Consider the following 27,165-nt stretch of genomic DNA (forward strand, 5'->3'; position numbering starts at 1 on the left):
CCCTGCGCAGAGTCTTAACTGTGTTTAATCTTGATGCCTGATAAATGATATGTCTTGTTCAGGGTACATACCCTTGCTCTCATGGCTTAAAAGTTTGTCTTTGTGGCATTAGATCATCTCTTGAAAATAATATTGCTAGGCATACTTTCCTATTGGTGTCGTTTACAGTGATCTAGAACTTTCCATTTATTTATAGGAATTAATCTATTAAATGTTGGTGCTGGTTCAAGGAAATCAGTGATTGTTTTTGAATAGCTTAATGTCTAATTATAGAGTGATACAGACATGTAACTTTAGGGTCTTGATCATAATCAAAGTAATTTCCACAAAAACTCACAATTTTTAATCCATTAGAAATATTAAATAATTTTTACCAGTATTTCTTCTCAGTTTTCTCAAACGCACAATATTTAAATTAGGGTGTGAAAACATACATTAACAAGTACAAATATTTCGACTTTTGAAAGTACCTTTCTTCCACTTTCATACTGTGGAGCCATATTATTAGGATTAATAGAAATCATATGGAAATTTTCATTTTATTTGGAGAATACCAGTGATCTTTGAAAATGAGATCAGTTCTTTCTTCAAACCTTACTTCAGTATGTAGTCATATGAGCAGACATTGGACTTAAAGTCTTCCAAAAGGAAACACACTTTCAAACATTTATTTCATAGATTAATATTCTGATATTTAGTCAACAAAGATTTATCCATCCATCCATCCATCCATCCATCCATCCATCCATCCATCCATCCATCCATCCATCCATCCATCCATCCATCCATCCATCCATCCATCCATCCATCCACCCACCCACCCATCCATCCATCCATCCATCCATCTTTTTATTATAATCTACTTATCTAAGTAGTAATTTTAGATTTCAATTGTGCAATTCTCGATAATTATTAGAGTGAAAGATCGCCATAAAATGGGACAAATATTTACAAAGTGGGATATATGTATGACCTTTTCCCCATCAGGTAGATGGGTTGAGTTTTATGGGATTGCTTTATATATGAAGCCTTTCAAATTGGCTGACTAGAAGTGAAAGATATCAGAGGCCAGCCTATGCATACAACCTTAACCCCACATTGTGTTCCCAGCTAGAGTTCTGCTATATTGCTTCCAGAGCTGCTTGCTGGAACACACTTCTTAGTTTTTTAAGGCAACTAAAGAGAGCAGAAAAGGATAAACAAGGAAGAAGTCTTTATGCTCAACCATTGAAGGACTATCATTAGCCACCATCTTGGGCCCCCTCCCACTCCTCCCTGTGCAAAAGAAGAAATTAATAAATGCTTCCAAAAATATTTATTGAGTATCTACAATGTGCTGGGCCCTCTACCACATCCTAGGGATATAAAAATGGAAAGAAAAAAAAAAAGATCCCTGCTTACAAGAATTTATAGCTAATTGGGGTGATGAATGAGTGAATTATAGACAAAGTGTCTCTGAAAAGAAGAATTTCAATCAGACTTGCATACTTTGGAACAAATAAGGCAATGATCTACTGGTGACAGGATATTTGATGCTACGAAATGTGTACACAGGGAATCCTGTATTTTTTATTTGAAATTTTAATCCTGCCAAAGTTACATATTTGATTACATCCCTGAATGCCATACATAGTTTGCAAAGATACCCACTTGCAAATAATTGTGATAAAAATTCTTTTAAAACTGTTTCCCCAGGATCGTTGGCAACTGCAATTCTGGTAAAAAGGGCAAAACCACTGAAGGGAAGCTAGCTGAGGTTTATTTGCTTCAGGGTTGTCATGGATTGAATTGTGTCCCCCCGCCCCCCGCCGCAAGAAAAAAAGAAAAAGGCGTCAACTTGGTTAGGCCATGGTTCTCACTACTGTGTGGTTGTCCTCCATTTTGTGATTGTAATTTTATATTAAAGAGGATTAGAGTGGGATTATAAAGCCTTTAGTAAGGTCACATCCCTGATCCAATGTAAAAGGAGTTTCCCTGGGGTGTGGCCTTCACTACCTTTTATCTTACAAGAGATAAAAGGAAAGCAAAGCTAGCAGAGAGAGGGAGATCACATACCGCCAAGAAAGCAGCACTGGGAGCAGAGCACCTCCTCTGGACCCAGGATCCCTGCGCCTGAGAAGCTCCTGGACCAGGGGAAGATAGATGACAAGGACCTTCCTCCAGATCTGACAGAGGGAGAAAGCCTTCCCCTAGAGCTAATGCCCTGAATTTGGACTTCTAGCCTACTATACTGTGAGAAAATAAATTTCTTTTTTGTAAAGCCATCCACTTGTGGTATTTCTGTTATAGCAGTACCAGATGACTAAGACAAGGGTGGTATCTCTATTTACTTAGAAGATTTAGCAAAGAGATTTTCTGTGCTCTTGCACAGGACTCTTCTGCCTGTTTATAAACAGTTGTCCTCTGTGGACTGAATACATCCATAAAACATACCTTGCTCCATAATGCATACATGTTACATAAAAGATGAGAGTGAAGATTTATTTTGAATAATGCCTGAAAAGACCAAAACATGACCAATAACCTTTCTCACACTGAATAGCCTGTGAATTTTTAAAACTTAATTTAGTCTAATATGATGTTGATAAAATGTTTATTGTCACTACAGAAAAAAAGTTTATTTTGAAACCCATCTGGGATTCTTCATTTTCCTGTTTCATATCTCTTGCCCTTGATTCTAGTTCTAAGATTATTTTATTAACGTTTCCAGAATGTGTTCTTAATTAAAATAGTATCACGTAATAGCTGTGAGAATCTATAAACATTTAAGAAATGATATTACCAATCTACTGACTTACACAAATTGGAAGAATCGTCTACTATTGTTTATAATATGTACATCTAGAGTATATTAGAGTGAAAAAGGCAAAAAAGAAAACTAAGATGATGGAATAGTATGGGTAGAATTAAACATGGCAGTTTCAAATTTGGTGTGAAATTGAATTTAGCCTTATTCTTTGCTGCTGCTTTTCTGGAGGGCCTCATGAGAGATTTAGAAATTGATGGGATGCTTAGAAAAATCTATGAATACACAAGGTCTGGCTCTATGCCAATTTTCAAACAAAACAAGTAAACTTTCCTTGCTCTAGTTTTTTTTTTTTTTTTTTTGTAGTTCATCTATTAATTTTTCTGGAAATAAAACTTATTTCACACACACTTTTTTTTTTTTAGGGTTTTCTTGGCTGTAATCTTTTCTTTTTTAAAATTTTTCTTGTTCTTTAAGTGAAAGTTTACAGTTCAAGTTAGTTTCTTATACAAAAATTTATGCACAAATTGTTATGTGACCCTAGTTGCTCTGCCTTTAATGTGACAGCATACTCCTCCTTTCTACCCTATATTTCCCGTGTTCATTCAACCAGCTCCTGTTCCTTTCTGCCTTCTCATCTCACCTCCAGATAGGAGCTGCCCATTTAGTCTCCTCTATCTGCTTGAGCTAAGAGGCACACTCTTCACAGGTATCATTTAACATCTTATAGTCCAGTCTAACCTTTGTCTGAAGAGTTGGCTTTGGAAATGGTTTAGTTTTGGGCTAACAGAAAGTCCTGGGCTATGTCTTCTGAGGTCCCTCTAGTCTCAGTCAGACCATTAAGTCTGATCTTTTTTACTAGAGTATGAGTTCTACATCCAACTTTTCTCCTGCTCTGTCAGGAGCTCTCTGTTGTGTTCCCTGTTGGGGTGGTCATTGGTGGTAGCCAGGTACCATCTAGTTCTTCTGGTCTCAGGCTGATGGAGTCTCTGGTTTATGTCACCCTTTTTGTCTCTTGGGCTCATATTTTCCTTGTCTTTGGACGCACACACATTTTTTAATAAAATAATTATAATTAAGACCAAGGGAATGATTTTAAACCTGATAGACTTATACTTAGTCCAAACTTATTAGTATCTTTCAACAGAATTTCAAGAGATATAACTGATAAACCCTCTTCTATGTTTCAAAAAACAAGCAAAAAAATCTGTTACCATCAAGTTGTGACCCTACAGGACTTAGTAGGACTGCCCCATAGGGTTTTCAAGGAGCAGCTGGTGGATTCAAATTGCTGACCTTTTGGTTAGCAGCCATAGCTCTTAACCACTATGCCACCAGGGCTCCAAACACTCATTATCCGTAGCATCACTCTTCCTTTCTCTGCCTCTCTCCCTCAAACACAAGGTACGTGATGAATTATTACTCTCAGTGTGGCCGAGTATTCCAAACAGTTCACAGACAGGAGACACAGAATAGAAAAATCACCTTCTTAGTTATCTAGTGATGCTATAACAAAAAATACCACAAGTGGATAGCTTTAGCAAACAAATTTATTCTCTCACAGTCTAGGGGGCTAAAAGTCTGAATTCAGGGTGCCAGTTCCAGGGGAAGCCTTTCTTTCTCTGTCAGCTGTGGGGGAAGGTCCTTGTCATCAATCTTTCCCTAGGTCTAGGAGTTTCTCAGCTCAGGGACCCCAGGATTCCCAGGTCCAAAGGACATGCTCCACTCCTGGCTCTTCTTTCTTGGTGGTAGGAGGTCCCTCTCCTTTCCCCTCACTTCTGTCTTTTATATCTCAAAAGAGGTGGACCCAAGATACATCTTAATCCTGTAGATTGTGTCCTGCCTCATTAACATAACTGCTTCTAATCCTGCCTCATTAACATCATGGAGGTTGGGATTTATAACACATAGGATTACTACATCAGATCACAAACTGGAGAACAAACACACAATATTGGGAATCATAGCCCACCCAAGTTGACACACATTTTTGGGGAACACAATTCAATCCATTACACCTTCCTTTTAAAAAATCTCATATAAATTTAAGATAATACTAAATATTAGAAGAGTGTCATTTCAATAATATAGAATCACACCTGTAGCTAGAATTCTGTGGTTAGGTAAGTAAATAGGTTTTGTGATAAGTATTACCTAAAAGGAAATATTGTGAAAGAATTCCCTCCCTTCCTGTACCCTAATCCTGCTTTTGAAATAAGCAAGACTTAATTTAGTCATAATCTTAAATGTTGTATATGTTCATTTTCAAACAGGCCTTAACTACTTAGAGCAAAATATATGATAAGTAAGCAATTTAATTTAAAAAACCTGAGGAGAAAACCATACAATTCTTCTTTTTAAGGCCAGTGAAACCACTGCAAACTCGAGGGCCATAATCTAAGTCACCTTCTAGCTAGGTCATGGCTAGAGGCCCACTTGAGGCCCATTAAGATTTCATCAAAGCATCACAGAAGTAATTCTTCCAAACATTACAGAGAACTTATTTACAAAGCTGTTTTCAAGCGTAGTTAGCATTTGTGAATCATTGGATCTCTATGCAAATGATCCTTTATCTGGGCATTTTATTCATAAAGATACTCGATACTATCAAAACAGGAAATTTCAGGATTAAAATGATGACTCCAGGAGAATATATATGTTTTTTTATATATTTATATATATTTTATATTTTCACTCAAAGAAAGGGAAAAGAAAGTTATTTAAAGGGTAGCCCCAAATGAATGCATGCATTTCAAGTCTTCCCCCCATCCCTCTTATTCATGTTATCTAAGATTTGTAAACAGTTATGTGAGTGGGCATTATGAAGAATCACCTTTATAATTGGTAACTCCCACTTAATTAATTTAGATATTTGGGGAGGCCCACTCCCCCAGTAATTATCATATCAATTATTCTAGCACACCCGTCCAGCCTGGCCTTATTTCTCCTATTTACTCCCCACCCCCATAATAAGAATGTTAATATCAAAGTTTAAAGAAAACTAACAAAAAAAATGGGTTTCCTGTTTTCAGACCACAAAGTCTAAATTCTTTCCCTGAAATCACAAAAACAACCTGCCCAGTTCTCCTCTGTGTGCTGGGGAAAGCTGTTGATCAGTCATGAGGAGAAAGAAAGAAAACATACCAAAAAGAGCCTTCCCGAAGCCCAGATGAGAAACCTCAGGTGACAAGCAGCCTTATGAAGCACTGTGGTCTTCTCTGTTGGTGAAGCTCTTATTCTAAACTATCAGCAATAGTTGTGCTTGAGGTCAGGAGATACCAAACTCCCTGTTTTCTTATGATTATTTTAATTTCATTCCTTTTCCCCAACCTTTCTGGATAGGTGCCAATTGTTCTAGAGTGCCTCTTCTTATTTCAATCTTATTCCCTTCTTCTTTTTCTCTATTAACTTACTACTTCCTTTCCCCTTAGCCTTCCCTATCTCTCCCTCTTCCTTCACTCTTCAAGTTCCAAATGAGTTACTAAGTGAGAGAGGAACATGAATGGGGCTGGAGAATGTGGACAGGTTCAAGGCTAAACTGAGTAGGGCTAGTAAGTTTTTAGGGTACTAGTGTAGGCCACTTTTCTTGCCCCTACACTTGATTCATGCACAGATAATGGCAAAATATTTTTGTGTTTTTATCTGTCTTTTAGAATACCACTTGTTAGATGGTAGCAACTATGCTTCAGATATTTCTGTTTAAAGCATAGAAGCTTTGTATCACAATAGTAATACAAGACATCTGTATTACTGATGATGATGATGACCATGCTCATGATATGATGACGAGGATGGTAAATCTGAGAGTGATGCTGGGGGATACTTTTTAAAATATTTTTAGAACTGAGGTGTGTTTGCTTCTGTTAGATAATTTGACACCAAATCATACTTGTTGCTGTCGAGTCAATTCCTACTCATGGTGACCCCATGTGTTGAGAATAGAATTGTGCTCCATAGAGTTTGGAAGCAAATTGCCAGGCTTTTGTTCCTAGGCACCTCTGGGTGTGTTCTAATCATAAACCTTTTGGTTAGTAACTAAATATTTAACCATTTGTACCACCCAGGACACCTAACACCAAATTATAACTGATGCATAAAAAAAAAAAAAAAAAAAAACCCGCTGCCACCGAATGGATGGCAACTCATAGCAACCCTACAGAACAGAGTAGAACTGCCCCTCGGGGTTTCTAAGGAGCAGCTGGTGGATTCAAACTGCTGACTTTTTGGTTAACAGCCGTAGCCTTTAACCACTACACCACCAGGGCCCCAGTGAATCCATAATGAGCAACAATTTATGGTAAATTTAGTGGCATCTGAGAATTATTCACCCTTGTGTTCATTCTATCTAGTTAAACTGTTAAAAGAAAAATAATAGTAGGCCAACAGTAGAAACTGACTGAAGTTTATTTGATATACTATTTGTAAATTGAGGCAACACTTCCGACTAGAGTCGAAAATGTTCCAAAGAAGAAAGATATTTCACAGGTTTTTATACTTCAGTTTATCACCAGGAATTATACATTGCCATGCAAACAGGGCCAGAATAGAATTAAAGAAACAATTTGTGGTCATGAAGGATTCCATACAGCATTGTCTTGAAAAACAATTAAAATAATTACTGATTTACCCTACTTCATAGCTTCTAGTCTGACTTTTGGATCTGCTGCTTGTGGAAACTGGCTGCACACAGATAATTCTACAAAGGAGAATTGCCTAAGGTAAAATGTTCTTTGCTAATTGAGCTAGACTATCCTTTGACTTATGGGGCCCTGGTGACTGTGTGCTTAGGAACTCGGCTGTTAACAAAAAGGTCTATAGTTCGAATCTACCAGCTGCTCCTAGGAAACCCTATGGGGCAGTTTTACTCTGTCCTATAGGGTCGCTATAAGTCGAAATCGACTCGACAGCAACGGTGTTTTGTTTTTTTAATTCTTTGACTTGAAGGAGACCTGGTGGCCCAGTGGTTAAACATTCAGCTGCCAACCTAAAGGTCTTTGGTTTGAACCCATCAGCCGCTCTGTGGGAGAAGGATGTGGCCATCTGCTTCTGTAAATATTAACAGCCTTGGACACCCTGTGGGGCAGTTCTATTCTGTCCTATAGTGTCACCATGTGTCGGAATGGACTCAATGGCAACGGGTATTATTTGACTTAAAGGATAGTTTTAGGAGACCAGTTTCAGCTCAGAGTCTACAGTTCAAAGATTATCAGATGCTGATAGTTTGGGTAGGTCATTTTCAGCCTTCACGGAATCCAGAAACCTGCATTCCATGAGAGTTAAATATTAATTCCTCAGTACTGTAGACTATATGGGAGCCCTGGTGGCCTAGTGGTTAAGTGCTATGGGTCCTAACCAAAAGATTGGCAGTTCGAATCTACCAGGCATTCCTTGGAAACCCTGTGGGGCAGTTCTACTCCGTCCTGTAGGGTAGCGATGAGTCAGCATTGACTTGATGACAATAGTAGTAGTCTATATGCATTCCTTAGTAATTCTTGAAGGTTATTTCTCTTTCAGGTGGAATGATTACTGTGATGTAAAACTCTCCCTTTCTGGTTCTTATATTTCCCCGATGATACACCTCAAAGGAGGCTCACCAGCTGAAGTCTCTCCCCAGCTACCAGAACTGGACTGAATTTTCACCTCATGTTTAGAGAACAACTCATGTAGCTGAACCATTGACATATTTCATTTTCTGTCAGGCTAAACATTTTTGAGAAGCAATAAAAGTAAAAAATAAGTGAATTATAATACTGGGGGAAAAAAGAGAACCTGATGCATAACGAGAGAGAGAGGTGGGAAAAGAGGTTTGAAAATGTCCTTATAAGTTCCTTTTTAAGAACGGTTCAGTCCGAATTTGACTAAATAAGTCTTATAAATAAGATCAAAACAGTGGCATGCTTTATTCTAAATTATCCAGATTTTTACTGCTGTGATGTGCTTGGGAGTTTGAAGGATTATTTCCAAAGTGGTTTCTCTGTAGTCCATGTATCATTAGAAACAGTGACACGCCTTCTAGCTCCAGATTTCTAAACGCCATGCCTTACGCAGTTCTACACAAGATGTTAGAAGACACAAGAGAGGAAAATGAAATATTTGAGCTGTTTCAGAAAGTACGTAACCATTTTATCTGAGAGCAATTAAGAAAGAGTCTGTGACTATCCCTGCACTATCTGGGCTGCTTGACATCCAAACAAAGGCAGAGCATGTGACTCTACTTAAGGGGACTGGAAATCTTCCAGTGACTTGGGAGGGAGGGCTTCCATAGACTTTACATGGCCAGACCTTGCTGGTGGTGAGATAGTAGCTTCCCCACCCCACACCACCCCCACTTTTGGCAGGCATATAATAATACTTTTCTTTGTATTTCATAAAAATAGCAGTTTTCTTTAAAAAAAAAAAAAAAGAGAGAGAGAGAGAAAAGATATTCTTACTCCTGTAGGTCTGTGTCAGGGCCAGCAGAGATTAGAATCCAACACCTGATTTAGTTGGGAATTAAATTTATTACTTGATTATGGTTATGATGCTTATGCCCCTGGCAACTATAAAATGATGACCAAAGTCCAGTCTTAAGGTAAACAGTTCGGTCTGAATCAAGCTAATTATCTGATTTTTGCTTTATTGACCAGAAAAACTACAAAAACAATTTTCAGGCAAACTACCTGAAACAGGAAATACAGAAATTAAAAAGCAATAAATAAATCAAACTTAAAAGGAAACATGGATTTTGGAATTTGGGATTAATATTAATTCAGTTCTGGGATCTGGTTCAGAATTCTCATTTTATTCCAAGTTGGTTTGATATGGTAGTAAAATGGAACCAAGTTGAATCCAGCACAGTAATACTGTATTCCAGAAAACAAAACTTAACAATAGGACTTTTTAGATGTGACTATTCTGTGTGGGTGGGAACAGAGGGGCACCTAAAGTCAACTTCGGTGGGTTTTATTCAGCTTGCTTCATGGAAGGTGAAACACAAAAACACTCTACCCCTGCTCCCCGCTGCCCCCACCAGATCTCAGGGCTCTAGGTTTCAATTCTCTTAAGGTGAAAGGTTACATTCCTTGTCAGTGGAGGGGAAATGAGGAAGCAACCTGAAAATCTCCACAAATATATCTAGAATGGCTCAAAGCAGCTCTTAAAAGAAACCTGGATCTTCTTAACTCTTAAAATTGATAATAGCCCTTGGCTCATGTACAGAGTTGAACTTCCTTTTTAACAATCAAAATGCAATGTAACAAGCTTTGCTTTTTAGGGTTATTTGGTAAAATTTAAAGAAAAGAACAGAGTGGATTAACACCTCGCATCTAATTCATATTATTATTATTTTTTAGTAATATGCTTTGAGACGACAAAAATGTTCTCTACATCCCTGGAATTTAATTAAAAGTAGATTTTCCATGTTCCCCTCCCCCCGAAAATATCTAGGTAAATCAACATCAATGACTGGATATAAAGACTGGTTTCGGGGTTAGGGAAATAAGCAATGAATACGAATTGCAACTTAGCAGTTTTTGTAAAAGAAGGAAGAGTAGAACACATTTTCAGCGATTTATATAACAGGAAGTAAAAGAAGTCAAGATGGACCGGTGGGATGGACAATGAAGATAAGATTGTATGAGACCTATCTTCAAAAAAAAAAAAAAGAACCGAGAACGATATTAACTTATAATGTGAAAGGCAAGCCAAACAGAATGTACATCAGCTGTCAGATTGCTTCATTCCTTACAGCAGTTGTTCATCTGAAAATAGCTGTCAAATGAGAAAGGATGACTACAAAAGGATTAGAGGCCATAGACATTTCTACACACCCTAGCACTCCAGCTTCATTCTGACTGAACAACAAGAGTTTAGAGAAAGTAAACTACGGAATATTGAATAATGTTAGAAAGGCTCCGAACTATATTTATGCTAAGAAGGATTTTTATCAATACCATTTCCATGGATTTCCTTCATGATGGCTGATGCTTGCTGTTTCCTCTGCTTCACCATGGTATTATGGGATAGCATGGTTTTTTGTTCCCTGTTAAAAATAAAGGGACGTTATTGAGGTGATAGAAGGAGCTCATTTGAGAGCATCTTTGTGCTTTCTTTAGTAAGAATTTATTGTTGTATTCTACAGAAAGACTCTCATTTGTAGTCCTTGTCTAGGGACAGAGCTTGCAGTTCATTCACAGGCAACACCACAGTGAACAGACGCTGATACTCGGAGTTTCAGACCCAGTCTTACCTGTACGTTAACACAAAGATCACCATACAGTGAGAAAACAGTGAAATAGCTGGCCTCCTCTCCCCGCCTTCTCTCTTTTCCACTTTTATTTTAATTTTTTATTGTTTCCTAGTTCTTGCTGGCCTTTATTTGTACCAGCATCACAGTATGTCAATTCCAGCAAGTATTAGAATAAAGAAAAGACACCAGATTACAGCAGAATTCCTTGGTGGTGGCATTTTAATATTGGCACCAACAGCTGTCCTTTAAAGAAAAGAATGCCCATTTTCTGAGTCACAACTCTGAACCTCCTTAGATAACTGACTAATAAAACATTTTAGGAAACATTATACTCACCTTACTGTTAGACCTTGCTTTTCAGTAGGGATGAATCCCAATTTGTGTAGGAAAGACTCCGGAGATGGAAAATGGATGGCACTTGGGCCCGATGGTTTTTATCCTTGAGCCTGGGACGGCATGGTCCCTAGATCTGACTCAAAGTGGGGACTAAGCCTTTCTGAAAAGACTGGCATCCAGCTGACATCAACTGACTATATATAGCACCAAATACTTCAGCTACTCATATCTTCCTGGCGAAAGAAAAGAATAAAGATTAGATTCTCTCCATTATGTTTCTAGTTTATGAGGTGGTTGAATTAAATGGCCATTCATTGGATATGCAATAGGTTTTTATTGAGAACCTTTTGTTTGAAGCTATAAATGATTTGAAATTTATTAAAGGTATAGCTCTATGCTCTTTACAGTTTAATTGAGGAGGTGAGAGACACATACATCAATTAGAACCAAATGGGATTAAGTGAACAACACCCCTGGGTGGCGCAAAGAGTTTGCAATCGACTACTAACCTCAGTGGAAACCCTGGTGGCGAAGTGGTCAAGTGCTATGGCAGCTAACCAAAAGATCGGCAATTCGAATCCACCAGGCGCTCCTTGGAAACTCTATGGGGCAGTTCTGCTCTGTCCTGTAGGGTTGCTATGAGTCAGAATCTACTCAATGGCAGCACGTTTAATGGTTATATTACTTAAGATTAAGGTCAAATGGGAGTGACAGAAAAAAAAAATCCAAAACAGTAGTTTGTTTCTCTCTCACATAAACTTAGTCCAGAAGTAAATAACCCAGGATTGGTGCAGGATGACATAATCATCAGGCTCAGCCACCTTCTAACTTTTTGCTCAATTATCCCTAACATGCAGAATCCTTCAACTTAAATGGCTGGTCCAGCCCCAGTCAGCATGCTCACGTTCCAACCAACTGGAAAAAGGAAAGAAAAGAGAAAGGCACGCAGTCTCTCCTTAAGAACACACCCTGATAGTAAGTGCTCATACTTCTTCTGTTTACATCCCATCAACCTGAACTTAGTTACATAGCCATAGATAGCCCAAGAGAGATTGGAAAATGTAGTTTTATTCTGGGTAACCATTTGCCCGTTTACAATTCAGGAGTTAACTTTCTAGAAAAGAAAATGATGGTTATTGGGTAATGGTTCTTAGTTTTTGCAACAAGAATCTGACGTTATTGCTCATCTATCTCTTTATATCACCTATCTATCCGGTATCTTTGTTTTTTTCTACTAAAATATTAATCATATGAAGACATTGGTCTTTGTGTCTCCAGCACCTTGAACCATGTCTGGTAAATGGTTGTTGTTGTTAGCTACCATTAAGTCGGCCGGCAACTCATGGCGACCTCATGCACGATGGAGGAAAATGCTGGCTGGTCTTGCACCATCTCCAAGATCAGTGGCAGATAAGACCGTTGTGATCCGTAGGGTTTTCATTGGCTGATTTTCTGAAGTAGATCATCAGGCCTATCTTCCTTAGCACTCAGTATTCACTGAGTGAATGAACAAAATGAGTGGGTCAAAGGTTAATTATGGCGTGTATTAAAGATTTGGCATGGATTTGGAATTCTCTTCCTGTTATGTCAAACCCTTGAAGAAAAATAAGGTAGTAATAAATGAATAGGCATTTGAATACGGAAAGGTGGTGTCCACTTATGGGGGGAGTTATATTGTATGAGATTGAAATAGATTGTACATTTTGGAGCATTATTATAGGATTGATAGTTCAAGGTGGTAGATGGTAGGTTTAAGATAACTTACTGCGCTTGCTTCTGAGTACAGTCATTTGCCTTGAATTTGTTAATTAGCTACCGATGAGAAAACATTTAGCCAATCGATGAATTTAAATTCTCTCTCAAGATCCCTTAGATGTAGACACATAGAGATAAGGACATGTTACAATTTTATACCTTCCCGATATTTGGTAAAAGTTTGATGAATGTTAATTGTTCCTTTTGCTATTATTATTCCTGAATTATGAAAGGATTTAGAACTTCAGAATAATCAACTGCTTTATCCAGTAAAAAATAAAAATATATTCAGAAAGTCCCAGTTTTCCTATTTGGTCATCTTCATATGTTTTCATCCTATGTTATGTACAGTTCTAAAGGTTGAAATGGTGTCTTTAGTAGACAATAATTCTTACATTAATTTTTGTTTCCAAAATGAAAGGAGATATTTTTAAACATTTTTAAAGCTTTAAGGGGTGCAATATCTTCTTGTTTTTGTCTATTCTTCAAATATCTTATACTTTAAAATTGTTTTGCCTCATTTTTAAAGCTCATGGATATATATATTCCTGCTAGTGTTCTAGTTTTTGAGTTATTTTCTCAGAACAAAAATTAAGACCAAATCATTAGTATTGTATTTTTAAGACAGGGTATACTATCCATGTGTTTCATGACACAAACGCTGAACTTTAAACAGAACTTTAGTGGTTATTTTTTAAAGCATTTTCACGTGGTCTATTCTGAAAGCCAATGCATTTTAATTTTAAATTGAGTCACCGTTAATACTTTTCTATTTCATCTGCACAGAGATCTGGCCCCAGACAAAATTAAGACTTTACCCAAATTTGTCATCTTACAATCTCCCTTTGTCTTCAGCCCCCACCAACCCATCCTGAGAACTGCTGTACTACCCTAGGGAATCAATCCTGTCCTTGAGGCTTCTCCCTAACCCCAATTTAAGCAAGGTAGTACTTTATCAGGAGCCCTGGTGACTAAATGGTTAAGAGCTCAGCTGCTACAAAAAGGTTGGCGTTCGAATCCACCCAAGGGCTCTGTGGAAGAAAGACCTGGTGATCTGCTTCTGTAAAGATTACAGTCAAGAAAACCCTATGGGGCAGTTCTACTCTGTGAGTTGAAATCAACTCCACAGCACGCAGCAACAGTGCTTTGTCTTTTTCTCAAGGACCTATGTATTTAAACGGATCTGTCCTAGAGAGGAAAGATGAGAGATCTTCACTGGTGGTTCATTGGTAGAATTTTCGCCTTCTCATGTGTAGCCACCACTTGTTTTTCAGTGGATCACAATAGCCACTTCACAACCTATCATGGGAATGGTGCAGGACTGGGCAACATTTTATTTCATTGTGCGTGGGGTTGCCATGAATTGGGGCCAACTAGACGGCAGCTAACAACAACAACATCAAAAAAATAATGGGATTCTAATGGTAGAACTTTGTGCATTGGAAGGTTAGTGATGAAGAAGTTTTTGGCAGCATTTTTCACTACTCCTATAACCAGATTATTCTCTCTCTACTGGGGCTGGCCACAGTTGCATTTCCAGCTCTCTTACTATTTGCTAAAGGAGAAAAAAAAGACCAAATATGGTAAATTTTCCTGCCATGTTACTGCCGAATAAAAATCCACACCATTAAGACCCATGAAAGGAGCCTTATTTAGCCAATGGTAAACATGAGCACTTTAGCCAAGCGGTAAACACAGTCTATATTGATCCTCTCACTGGATATTTGTTTTTAATTCTGTTTCTCCTTGACCCATTTATAGTCTATATTAGGTGGCTGTGGGCAGTTAGAGATTAGGACAGGATCCGGGAAGGCCCAGGATGTGGGAACTGGCTGTCTGCTAGGTGGGCAGAGAACACATCACCGTTGTTGAGCTTCAGCTCTGGATTGATGCACATATACCTCAAATGAAACAGCTACCAAGCCAGTGTTGAGTGGCAAATCTGAGGATAATCAGTTCTTTACCAGCCTTCAGGGGTTCAGATATAGTACTAACTCCGGGAGAAAATAATCCTTTTGGTGATAAATGTGGTGTAAACAACTCACAGCTGGTAAGGCTGTCTATGGAAGCATGAGTTTTGTTTCTTGCAAAAAGCCCTCTGCTTTCTCCTTAAAGGCTAACTGATTTGCTGTGTCTTCCATGTTTTTTTATTTTATTTTTTCACAGTCAAACAATTTAATAGAGTGGCTGTACAATTTTATGTTCCCACCAACAATGTACTTGTAACTCAGTTTCTCCATATCTGCACCAGCACTTGGTGATGTTATAATATTTTTTTGTTTTCACCATTTTGATAGGTGTGCACTGAGAGATCATTGTGATTTGTAATTTCCCAAATGGCTAATAATGTTGGACAATTTTTCATGTACTTATTTGCTTTTTGCATATCTTCTTCAGTGACATGTCTGTTTATGTGTATTTTTCAGTTGGATTGCTTGATGTTTTTACTTTTCAGTTTTGAAAGTTCTATATATATTCCAGAAACCAGCCCTTTCTCTGACTTACGGTTTGTAAATATTTTCTCCCCATCTGTACATAGACTTTTCATTCTCTTTTTTTCCCTAAAATTTATTTATTTTGTTGTGTTGTTGAGAATATACACAACAAAGCATATACCAATTCAATATTTTCTACGTGTACAACTCAGTGATACTGATTACATTCCTCATATTGTACAGCTATTCTTAATCTCCTTTTCTAAGTTGTTCCTCCCTCCTTAACACAAATTCACTGCCCCTTAAGGTTCCTGTCTAATCTTTCAAATTGCTGTTGTCAATTTGATCCCAAATAAATAGTTCTTAAAAAAAGCATAATGTTCAAGGCAGGCCTTTTTTTACTAGTTAAGCTAAACTATTGTTTGGTTTTAAGATGACTTCAAGGGCTAAACTATTGTTTGGTTTTAAGATGACTTCAAGGGCTAAACTATTGTTTGGTTTTAAGATGACTTCAAGGGATATTCTTGGTTTAAGATTTAAAGATTATCTAGGGCAATAGTTTCAGGGGTTCATCCACCCTCTATGGCTCCCAAAAGTCTAGAGTCCATGAGAATTTGAAATTCTGTTCTACATTTTCCCCCTTCTGATCAGGATTCTTTAACGGAACCTTTGATCAGTGTTCAGTAATGGTAGCTGGGCATCATCCAGTTCTTTTACCCTCATAACAAAGGAGACAGTTGTTCATGGAAGCAATTAGCCACACGTTCCATATCGTCCTCCCATTCCTGACCCTCTTTCCTCTTCTGTTGCTCCAGCTGAATAAAGACCAATTGCTGTGCCTTGGAAGGCCACCTGCAAGCTTTTAAGACCCCGGGTACTACGCAATGAACTAGAAGGTAGAACAGAAGCACTAAACACATTATTAGGCCAAATAACTGGAAAGAAAGTACTATGAAACCATGACCCTAAACCTTCAAACGAAGAAACTACATCCCATGAAGTGTTTGGTTGTACATAGCAGCCTCAGCAGCTAGGTTTTTTGTTTTATTTTTTTGTCTTAGTAAATATATGTGTCATGCAACATTTGCTAATTCAAATTTTTACAGAAGTACAACTTATTGACAGCAATTAATTACAATAATTGGCTGTCCAATACCCTTAATCAATGCAATATTTCTGTTGCCATTAACCCCCTTTTTCTCCTCTCTCCCACCTCTGGTAACCACTAATAAACTTTGTTTTCTATACATTTGCCTTTTCTTGTCTTTTTATGTAAGTGAGGTCACAAAATATTTGTCCTTTTGTGATTGGCTTATTTCACTCAGCATAATGTCTTCAAGCTCCATCCATATTGTACCATGTATCAAGACTTCATTTCTCCTAATGTCTGAGTAGTATTTCTTCCATAAGTTTTATTTTCCTATATTGAGAAGGATTCAGTTTACAACTGATCTCTTATCTAGGCCATAACGAGAGCAGAATAATTGTAAATAGTGCTGTGGTGATCATCCTACCAGCCAAAGTGGGACAGTACAAGACAGAATAAATGAGTTTGCAATTGGTCTCATTAGAGTAAAGGCCTAAGGGCAACAACAACAATGGTAAGAGGAACAATTACAGCCACTAATAGTTAATATACCACCCAACTGTCAGTTTGATGTACTGCGGTGGCTTCTGTATAGCTATGATCCTGGGAGCTATGCCACTGGTATTTCAAATACTAGCAGGGTCACCCATGGTAGACAGGTTTCAATGGAGCTTCCAGACTAAGACGGACTAGGAAGAAAGGGCTGCTGATATAACTTCAAAAATTAAACTTAAAAAAAGACAAACTCGTTGCTGTCAAGTCGATTCCAACTCATAGTGACATGAAAACCTTACGAATCACAACTGAATATTGTTAGATATAGTGCTGGAAGAAGAACTGAAACATAATGAGGATCCTGAAGACAACGCAGAACCTGGCAATGTTTTGTTCTGTTATACATAAAGTCCACATGAGTCAGAGCCAAAAGACAGCAACTAACAACAATTTAGTCAATGTTTACTAGCCATGGTTAGCAGATGAGAAATCTGAGGTTCTGAGAGACTAAAATCACCAAAGCATCGTACTTGTATGTTACAGAGATGGAATAAAAAATTGGTTCTGTCTGACCCAAAGGCTTCTGAATCTTCACTATACAGTGCAGAAATTTCTGTCTTCCTTATCTTCTCTGAATATCTCTGTAATTATACCTACGTGACAAAAATAAAGCAGCAGAGTTGAAGACTGTCAGAATAGTTATTTCAATGTGGCTCCTTATTGATTTCCTTTGGAATTTAGCATCCCAACACTAGGTTTATTTTGGCCAAGGTATTTTTTAACTTACCACGTTTGCGGCTCTTTTCCAACTAATGTTTTTCTGGTTTGCAAACTTCTAGAGATCCTCATGGTGTCTGTTCTCAGGGTGCTTTTCTTTCCTTCAGCTGTGCAAATACTAAGGTTATTAAAATGCTGAACATAAACAAGTGGAAACATATGCCATTTGCTGTGCAGACCTCTCCTTCCTTTCCTGGCCCGAGTACCACATCATCACAAACACACTTACCACCGTCGTTGCCAAAAATAAGCATCAAATCCAACCCTATCAAAATGATCAATTTATATGGAAACCCAGTGTTTTACCTGTCTGCCTTTTTAAATTTATTTCTTTTACTTAAGCACTTCCTTCTAGACTCTTAAATTAAGCCTTAGGGTAAGTTGGGGAGGAAATGAGGGGGGGCGGTAAGCAGAGCCTAATAATCAGCTTTTCAAGGACAGACTCTTACGTAATAGGGTTAGGAACTTGGAAAGAAATAGTTTTATATGCCGTAATATTAAGAAACAAGTTGCCAAAGCAAACCCGCAAATCATTTTTTTTCCTTTGCTTGCAGAATCCCAGCGTTTATTCAGAATTTGTCACATTTCCTTTCACAATTCTAGCCAGGCTGTATTTTTCCTATAGCCTGTTGAAACATTTTCTTTGACAGTTATCTCACCTGCAAGAAAATCCACCCCTTCTCTTACATACAAATTTAGCATTTAAAAGTTCATTAAAGAAAATACAAAGATTTTTTAAAAAAGAATGTGTGACCCAGAAATGTAGAGGTAGAAGCTGGACCTCATAGCTACGTAGCATATGCCAGAGCACCAGCAGTGTGATTATAAAATAAGGACAATCATCGTATTGATTTTATAAGGCTGTTGCATGGCTTGAATAAGCGAATTTAGCACCAACCACCAACCCACTGCCGTCTAGCTGATTGTGACTCATAACAACCCCATAGGGTTTCCAAGGCTGTAAACCTCTGTGGAAGCAGACTGCCACATCTTTCTCCTGTGGAACCTCTGGTGGTTTTGAACTGCTGACCTTTCAGTTAGCAGTTGATTGCTTTAACCACTGTGTCACCAGGGCTCCTTGACATTGCCTAGCATGTAAGTGTATAATAAATGTTAGCCATTAAAAAAAAAAAATTTATTATTATTATTTTATTATTGCCCTCGAAAAATTTAGTATAATCATGTGAAGGATTATATCATCAAAATATGTGACGTTGCTTTAAATAATAATGGCTTAATCAGTATTTACAGATGAGACAGAGTCATGCCTCATGCCGAAGGTCACACATATGTCATGCCGAAGGTCACACATGTGTCATGCTGAAGGTCACACATGTGTCATGCCTAAGGTCACACATGTGTCATGCTGAAGGTCACACATGTGTCATGCCTAAGGTCACACAAATAGAAAAAATAGAATGGTTCCTTAAATGGAGAAAGACTTGGATGTGACCTGAGTTGTGGTATCAATTCACACATATCAATAAAGCATGTGCTGATAGGAAGAGGGATTGCTACGAAATACAGCATCCAGAAAGGAACAGTGAAGGGGCTGGTGTACTTGATTAGCAGATACCCTACGTGGGAGTGATTTATCAGTGTACCAGAACCTGATGCCATTAATGAAATTTGCATTGTATAAAATCTGTGTTGTCCTTGTTCTGCTTCTGTACTCTCCATACAAACTTCCACTGATCTACTGATGCCCCATGTATTTTGCCTGAATTCAAACTCACTTATTTTCTTTTCATTAAACTGTGCTACATTTTAAGAGTAAAAATTTGGTGTCTAGTAAATGTTTGCTGAATAAATGAATGAATTAATAAGAAAAAGTAAAAAAGAAAAAATTGGAAAAGAACCAGGAGAGCAAAGTTCAGGAGAAAAGAGAATTTTAAGGCACTGTCAAATTCTGCACAGAGGCCACAGAGAATAACATATGGAAAAGGTCATTGGATTTGGCAAGAAGTAGGCCACTGGCAGAATTTAGAGACACTGTAGTAATTTGTAGTAACATGGTTGTTACAGAGCCCAGATAGGAAGGATTTAAGACAAGAATGAGTGGATAGAAAATGTAGGCATCAAAGGGAAACTATGCATTGAAAAGGACTGATCACGAACTAAAGGAGAGATATAGCTCATTTGTTAGAAAGGAAAGCAAGTTGAATGTGTATGTTTTGAAAGAGGGAACTTGTGAACTTTTTTGGAGATAAATGAGAACCAAAAATTGATATATAAAACAATAATAATTCTGATGATTTCAGATTTGAAGTGGTATACTTCCTGATAGATGTGAGTCTGTGATGGCAAATCAGTGGAAAGAAATCTTCATAGAAAGGAAGTATGTGACATGCAAAGTTCAATAGGAAATATGTGTTGAGGTTTGGCATCAGGGACAAGTGGTGGCCCACCAGGAGGTATTTCAGTGTACTATCACCAGGATAAATTTAGCAGAGACATGGATCTGGGAAGGTCTAGAAATGCCAATTTCCCTAGATCATCAGTCTTAGTGAAGCTGTGCCCTCATCAGTTCACTGAAACCAGTTTTGAGACAGTCTCAAGTGGACCTCCTAGATGCTAGACCCTGACCTCTCTCCTGGCCTTTGTCACCTGGACTTACAAATTGCTACTAGAACTTCCATATTTGTGTCCTACAAACAGCTCAACACTTACATGTCCCAAACTTGGTTCATTACCATTCCTCTCAAATGTGTTCTGCATTCTGAATTCCTGGTCTCAGAGAATATGGCATCACTACCCACCCAGCTGACCAATCCAGGAATCATTCTAGAATCCTCTGTAAGGCATCCTAGAATCTCCTTTCCCCCTTTACAATCTAATCAAGCACTTACTTAAGTTACTTTTAGGCTGAGGGAGTGGACGTCTACCTCAACTCCACCCCTCTCAACCAAAGGAAAACCAAAACCAAACCAGATGCCATTGATTCCAACTCATAACAACCCCAAATGAAGAGGAGATAATAATCTGATTTGTTAGATCTCAAGACACAGATCTGGCCAGGTTAGATGATGACCATGATCAAAATGTGAGAGTTTGTACAACTAGGTGCTGCTTTCATTCTTTCCTCTCTTATCACAAGCATGCAGTGACTGTACTCCAAGCCTTCTTGCTCTTCTCTTCTGTTTTTCCTTTTATGTGACTGACAAGACTATATTAAAGATGTTTGGGCTTGGGATTGGGAGGCTTCAGAAAGCCAAAGTTTTGCTAACAATAGTTTTTTCCCTCTGCCAGGTAATTTTCTTTCCTTAGTGAGTCTCTACTGATTTTTCTACAGCCTCTTTTTCACAAATATTTCTACCTCCTTCAAACCTTCACTGCCCTTCCCAGGTAGAGCTTGACTTGAACTTGGGCTGCTCACTTTTCTGGGCTTTTCTTGTGTTATGTTCATATATTTAATACATCTATTATTGCACTTAATCTCTAACAACGCTCTAAAATTTTATTCCCTGGTATATTGTGTCACTTTGTGGTGCCACTACTTAAAATACTACTATCTTATTGTAGACATGTGACAAATATTTGTTGAATAACATAGCATAGTGTTTGGCACACAACGGGAATATAATGTATATTAATAGCTTTCTTCACCACTCTTAAGTTACTCTTCCATTTTCCATTGTTATCGTCTGATCCCATGATATACAGTTGTGAGGAAAAGAGTGGTGGTGGTTAGGGAGTCTTTAACTCTCTTATTATGTATCAACCCTCTTGAAGGTGAAATGGTGTGCATGTTATGCAAACACAGCTTCAACACACCTCAAATAAACAAGTATCTTAAGTCAAAGATGCATCTTCAATATGTCCTCTTTCTTGAAACGCTTTCTCCCTTAATTCCAGCAAGCCATATATTCCTGGTTTTCCTACTCTGCTCCTTCTCAGTTCATTTGTTCATCAAGTATTTATTGAGAAACTGTAATATACTAGATATTATTCTAGGCACTACACAGGAAAAAAAAAAAAAAAAAAACTCCATCCTGTGGAGCTTACATTCTAGTGGTAGAGAAAGACACTGAACAAAATAAACACAAAAATATTCCGAATGTTAGATAACGATAAGTACTAAGAAAAATTAACAAAGCAAGTGTTGTGGTTTTGGTTATGTGTCAACTTGACTAGGGCATGATTCTCAGTGATTTGACAGATATTATGTAATCATCTTCTGTTTTGTGATCTGATGGGATCAGCCAGTCAGTGGAAAGGGGAGTTTCCTTGGGGGAGTGGGCTGCATCCAGTATGGTGTTATGGCAAAGCTCACCCTCTCTCGATCCTGCATCTTACTTATCTTCCTCTGACCTCTGGCTCTTGGGATGTGACCCAGCAGCCTGCCGTCTGACCTGCAGATATTAGGATTTGCCAGCTTCTGCAGCCCCATGAGCCAGCAGCCTACCATCTGACCTGTCAATTTTGAGTTTGTCAGCCCCTACAACCACGTATCAGAATCCTCCATCCTGACAGCTGATCCATGGATTTAGGACTTGCCAGCCTCCTTAACTGTGTGAGCCATTTCCTTGAAATAAGTCTCTCTCTATATACATATTTTTGGAGCCCTGGTGGTATAGCACTTAAGAGCTGAGATTGCTAACCAAAAGATTGGCAGTTTGAATCCACCAGCCACCCCTTGGAAACACTATGGGGCAGATCTACTTTGTTCTATAGAGTCACTATGAGTCAGAATTGACTCAATGGCAATGGGATATATATATATACACACACTTCACTAATTTTCCTCCTCTAAAGAACCCAGTGTAAGGTATTTGGTACCAAGAATGGTTCTAGAGGAAATAAAATTGTAAGGCTGAGTTTTCTGAATTGGTTCACAAATCTAGCTAGTCTTAAAGGAACAATGACTCTGCCTCTAGTAGGAAAGAAAAAAAAAAAAAAGGCACTGCTTATTCATGATGTGAGGTGTCAATAACCCCGTATAACCCAGTGCCGTTGAGTCGATTCCGACTCATAGCGACCCTGCAGGACGGAGTAAAACTGCCCCATAGAGTTCCCAAGGAGTGCCTAGCAGATTCAAACTGCCGACCCTTTGGTTACCAGCCATGGCACTTAACCACTACACCACCAGGGTTTCCAAATTTCTATTGAGGTGTCAATAGAAATATGCAAAGTATCATCACCTATGGATCAAATACGTGTAAGAGACAAGGTTCTGGGTGATTGCATATTTATTATTTTTCCACAATTTTGTCAGAATGAGAAATATAAGAAAGCTGGTTGGTTGACCCTACTTTCACTAGGAAAAGTGATCAAAGAAAGGGATGAACTCAAAGCTTCGGAGTCACACCTCAAGTGCCACATACAAGCTCTGAAAGTTAGTACTTGTGTCCTGAAAGAAAGCCTTATTTCTTGTAGTAACAGAGCTGATATTGCTGAAAACCAAACTCAGGGTCTTATTGTAAGAATGGCTGAATTAAAATACCAATTGAATTCCCAACCTTGAATGGTGTCTGAAGTTAAAGTGAGGGCACTGATAGGGAAGAAATGGCATCCTGGAACTTGGGATGAGGACATATACCGGCAGATAATCAGGAAGCTGGGGATATTGAACCTCTAAATTCCATAGAATCACTCTTGCTAACAGAACCATCCATCTTACATCTGAAGAGATTACTCCATCTTTGTCTGCTAAACCACCCTCCACATTAAAACCATTATTCCTTCTACCACTATCTGATGAGATTAACACAGATGTGTGCTAGACTTAAGTCCCAGAGAACCCCAAGAGGTGAAGTACAAAGCATAACCCAGGAGGAGGTATGCTACACTCTGAAAGAACTGCTTGGTTTTTCTAATATATACAAACAGAAACTTGCGGAATATGGTGTAGGAGTGGCTATTAATGGGTGTGGGCTACTAAAGGTGCAAGGAACTTAAAGCTGGATCAGTCTGAGTTTATTGATATGGGCCTACTAAGCACATATTCCTCATTCAGTGTTTCAGCTTGAGAGGTTAAAAAAGGCTCTACTAGTTTATTTGGTTGATTCACTGAAGAAAAAAAAAAAAAAAGCATGGATTAAATAGTGGCCTACATTAATCAAGTTGAAATGCCAGACCTGCCTAGAAGAAGATGTCCAAAGGCTTATGGAAATTGGCATGTTCGTGTGGATTTATCAGGTTAGATCCACAAATTCACCCATGGAGTGCCCAGGGGACACACCTTTTACCAAAACAATCAGGAACAAATTTGTGAAGGGAGCCCCAGCATCCTTGAAGATGGCTGTGATTATTATTTTATGTAAGTCAGATTTGACAGCAGCAACTGCTTTAATTGAATTGAGACACCTAACTACAATGAAGCTAACTAGACCCCGTGGTGGTAGGGGCCAAGTGGTGACACTTAATTGACAAAGTCAGGGTGGACATGGTTACTGTATTGGACAGCAGAGTCAAAGCAGTAATCAGAACCATCTGACTCATGAACTTATGATGTTAGCTACTTAGTCATAGTGTCCCTAGAAGTGAAATAGATGTGAAATCTACTAAATATTTACTTGAGCTCTATAAGCAGAAGAATTCTAGGTTAAGTGAACCACAGCCTAATTTGAATTGCCAGAATAGAGAGTCATAGCCTCTCAGTCACTTCCCAGAATTGAGCCAGTTTACAGACTCACAATCCCTTGAATGAAGGAGAGGCCAGGTCCCCTTGAGGAAGGACCCCACTATACTGCCAAAAAGTCATACCGTTAATCTTTCTCCCAGCCTTCCTCAAAGGGATCTATAGCCTTTTACGAGAGTGACGGTTTATTGGGGAAAAAGGAAATAATCAGACTTTTTGCGGGTTACTAGAAACTGGCTCTGAACTGACACTAATTTCAGGAGACTCAAAACATCACTGTGGCCCACCAGTCAGAGTAGGGGTGTATGGAGATCAAGTTATTAATGGACTTTTAGCTCAGGTTCGGCTCACAGAGGGTCCATTGGGTCCCCGAACCCATCCTGTAGTGATTTCCCCAGTTCCTGAATGCATAATTGGAATAGACATACTCAGCAACTGTGAGAACCCCCACGTTAAATCCCTAACATGTGAATATAAGTAAGTATGGTAGGAAAAGCCAAGTGGAAGCTGTTAGAATTGCTTCTACATAGGAAACTAGTCAACCAAAATCCATACCACATTCCTGGAGGAATTGTAGAGATTAGAACCAACATAAAGGACTTGAGGATGCAGGAGTGGTGATTCCCACCACATCCACATTAAACTCACCTATTTGGCCTGGGCGAAAAAAGAAATAGATCTTGGAGAATGACAGTGAATATCGTAAGTTTAACCAAGTGGTGACTTCAATTGTAGCTGCTGTTCCAGATGTGGTTTCATTGAGCAAATTAATACGTTTCCTGGTAGCTAGTATGCCTTTTTCTTGATTCTGGTTTTAAAGAGAACACCAGAAACAGTTTACCTTCTGGTGCCAGTACTGCCGTTGCCAGCAGTACACATTCACTGTCCTTACCTCAGGGATCCATCAGCTCTCCAGTCCTATGTCATAATTTAGTCGGCAGGGAATTTTATCTCCTTTGCCTTCCACAAGCTGACATGCTGGTCCATTACATATAAAATTATACTGATTGGACCTAATAAGAAAAAAGTATCAATGACTGTAGACTTATTGGTAAGACATTTGTGTGCTAGAGGGTGGAAAATTAATGTGACAAAAATTCTGGTACCTTCTACCCCAGTGAAATTTCTTAGGGTCCAGTGGTGTGGGGCATGTTGAGATAGTCCTTCTAAAGTGAAGGATAAGTTGTTCCATCTGGCTCCTCCTACAACTGAAAAGGAGACACAATGCCTGGTGGGCCTCTTTGGATTTTGGAGACAACATATCACTCATTTGGGTGTGCTACTCCAGCTGTTTATCAAGTGACTTGAAAAGCTACTAGTTTTGAGTGGGGCCCAGAACAAGAAGGTTCTGCAATAGATTCAGGCTCCCGTGCAAGCCACTCTGCCTCTTGGGTCATATGACCCTTCTGATCCAATGGTGCTTGAATTGTTAATGGCAGATAGAGATGCTATTTGGAGTCTTTGGCAGGCCCCTGTTGGTGAATCAGAGTGCAGACCCTTAGAATTTTGGAGCAAATCCCTGCTATCCTCTGCAGATAACCACTCTCCTTTTGAGAAACAGCTTTTGGCTTGTTATTGAGCATTAGTAGAGACCGAACACTCAACCATGGGCCACAAAGTCACTAAGTAGCCTGAGCTGCCCATCGCGAACTGGGTGTTGTCTGACCCATGGAGTTATCAAGTCAGACGTACACAGCAGCACTCCATAATTAAAAGAAAGTGGTGTATATGAGATCGGTTTCAAGCAGGACCTGAAGGAACAAGTAAGTTGCATGAGGAAGTGGCCCAAATACCCATGGTCTCCCCTCCTGTCAAGTTACCTTCCTTCTTCCAGTCATCACCTATGGCCTCAAGGGACATTCCTTAGAGTCATTTGACTGAGGAAGAAGAAACTCGTGCCTGGTTTACAGATAGTTTTGTGCAATATACAGGCACTACTTGGAAGTGAATAGCTACAGAACTGCAGCCCCTTTCTGGTACCTCTCTGAAGGACAGTGGTGAAGGAAAATACTCTAAGTGGACAGAACTTTGAGCAGTGCATCTGGTTATTTTGCTTTTAAGGAGAGATGGTCAGATGTGTGATTGTATAGTGATTTATGGGTTGTGTCCAATGGTTTGGCTGGATGGTCAGGGACATGGAAGGCACACGATTGGAAAATTGGTGGCAAGGCTTTATGGGGAAGAGGTATGTGGATAGATCTCTCATGTGAATGCTTAGCAAAGGCTGACCTCGGAAAAGGAGGATTTTAACGATCAAGTGGAAAGGATGATGCATACTGTGGAAACCAATCATACTGTTTCCCCAGCCACTTCCTTCACTGGCCAATGGGTTCATGAATAAAGTGGTCATGTTTCATGGGCTTCACAACATGGATTTTCTCTTCTCAATGCTGACTTGGCTACAGCCACTGCTGCATGCCCAATGTGCCAGCAGCAGAGAGCAACACTGAGTCCCTGATATGGCACCATCCCTTGAGGTGATCGGCCAGCAACTTGGTGGCAGGTTGATTACATTGGATTACTTCCATTACGAAAAGGACAGTGTTTTGTTTTTATGTGGGTAGACATTTTCTCAGGATAGGGATTTGCCTTTCCTGCATGCAATGTTTCTGCCAAAACTACCATCTGTGGACTTATAGAATGCCTTATCCACGCCCATGGTATCCCATTCAACATTTCCTCAGGTGAAGGGGCTCACTTCACAGCAAATGAAGTGTAGCAATGGGC

At 38.9% G+C, this 27,165-nt stretch overlaps 1 protein-coding gene across 4 annotated transcripts in view; it reads right to left on the bottom strand.

Moving 5' to 3' along the window:
- Nucleotides 1-18,507, bottom strand: part of MYOZ2 (myozenin 2) — a 56,914-nt gene extending 38,407 nt beyond the window's left edge. For 3 of the 4 annotated variants that reach the window (XM_049885438.1, XM_049885440.1, XM_049885439.1), the window contains exons 1-3: nucleotides 17,869-18,507; nucleotides 11,310-11,542; nucleotides 10,678-10,766 (exon numbers count right to left, since the gene is read on the bottom strand). In XM_049885438.1, the coding sequence (XP_049741395.1) occupies nucleotides 10,678-10,753 (76 nt within the window). In that variant the 5' untranslated portion in view covers nucleotides 10,754-10,766; nucleotides 11,310-11,542; nucleotides 17,869-18,507. Of the gene's footprint in view, nucleotides 1-5,890; nucleotides 6,290-10,677; nucleotides 10,767-11,309; nucleotides 11,543-17,868 lie in introns of those variants that run through there. The other variant, XM_049885441.1, reaches the window with a different exon arrangement.
- Between the last annotated feature and the right edge of the window lie 8,658 nt (nucleotides 18,508-27,165).

This window comes from Elephas maximus, chromosome 5, assembly GCF_024166365.1.
Source record: "Elephas maximus indicus isolate mEleMax1 chromosome 5, mEleMax1 primary haplotype, whole genome shotgun sequence".
NCBI lineage: Eukaryota > Metazoa > Chordata > Mammalia > Proboscidea > Elephantidae > Elephas > Elephas maximus.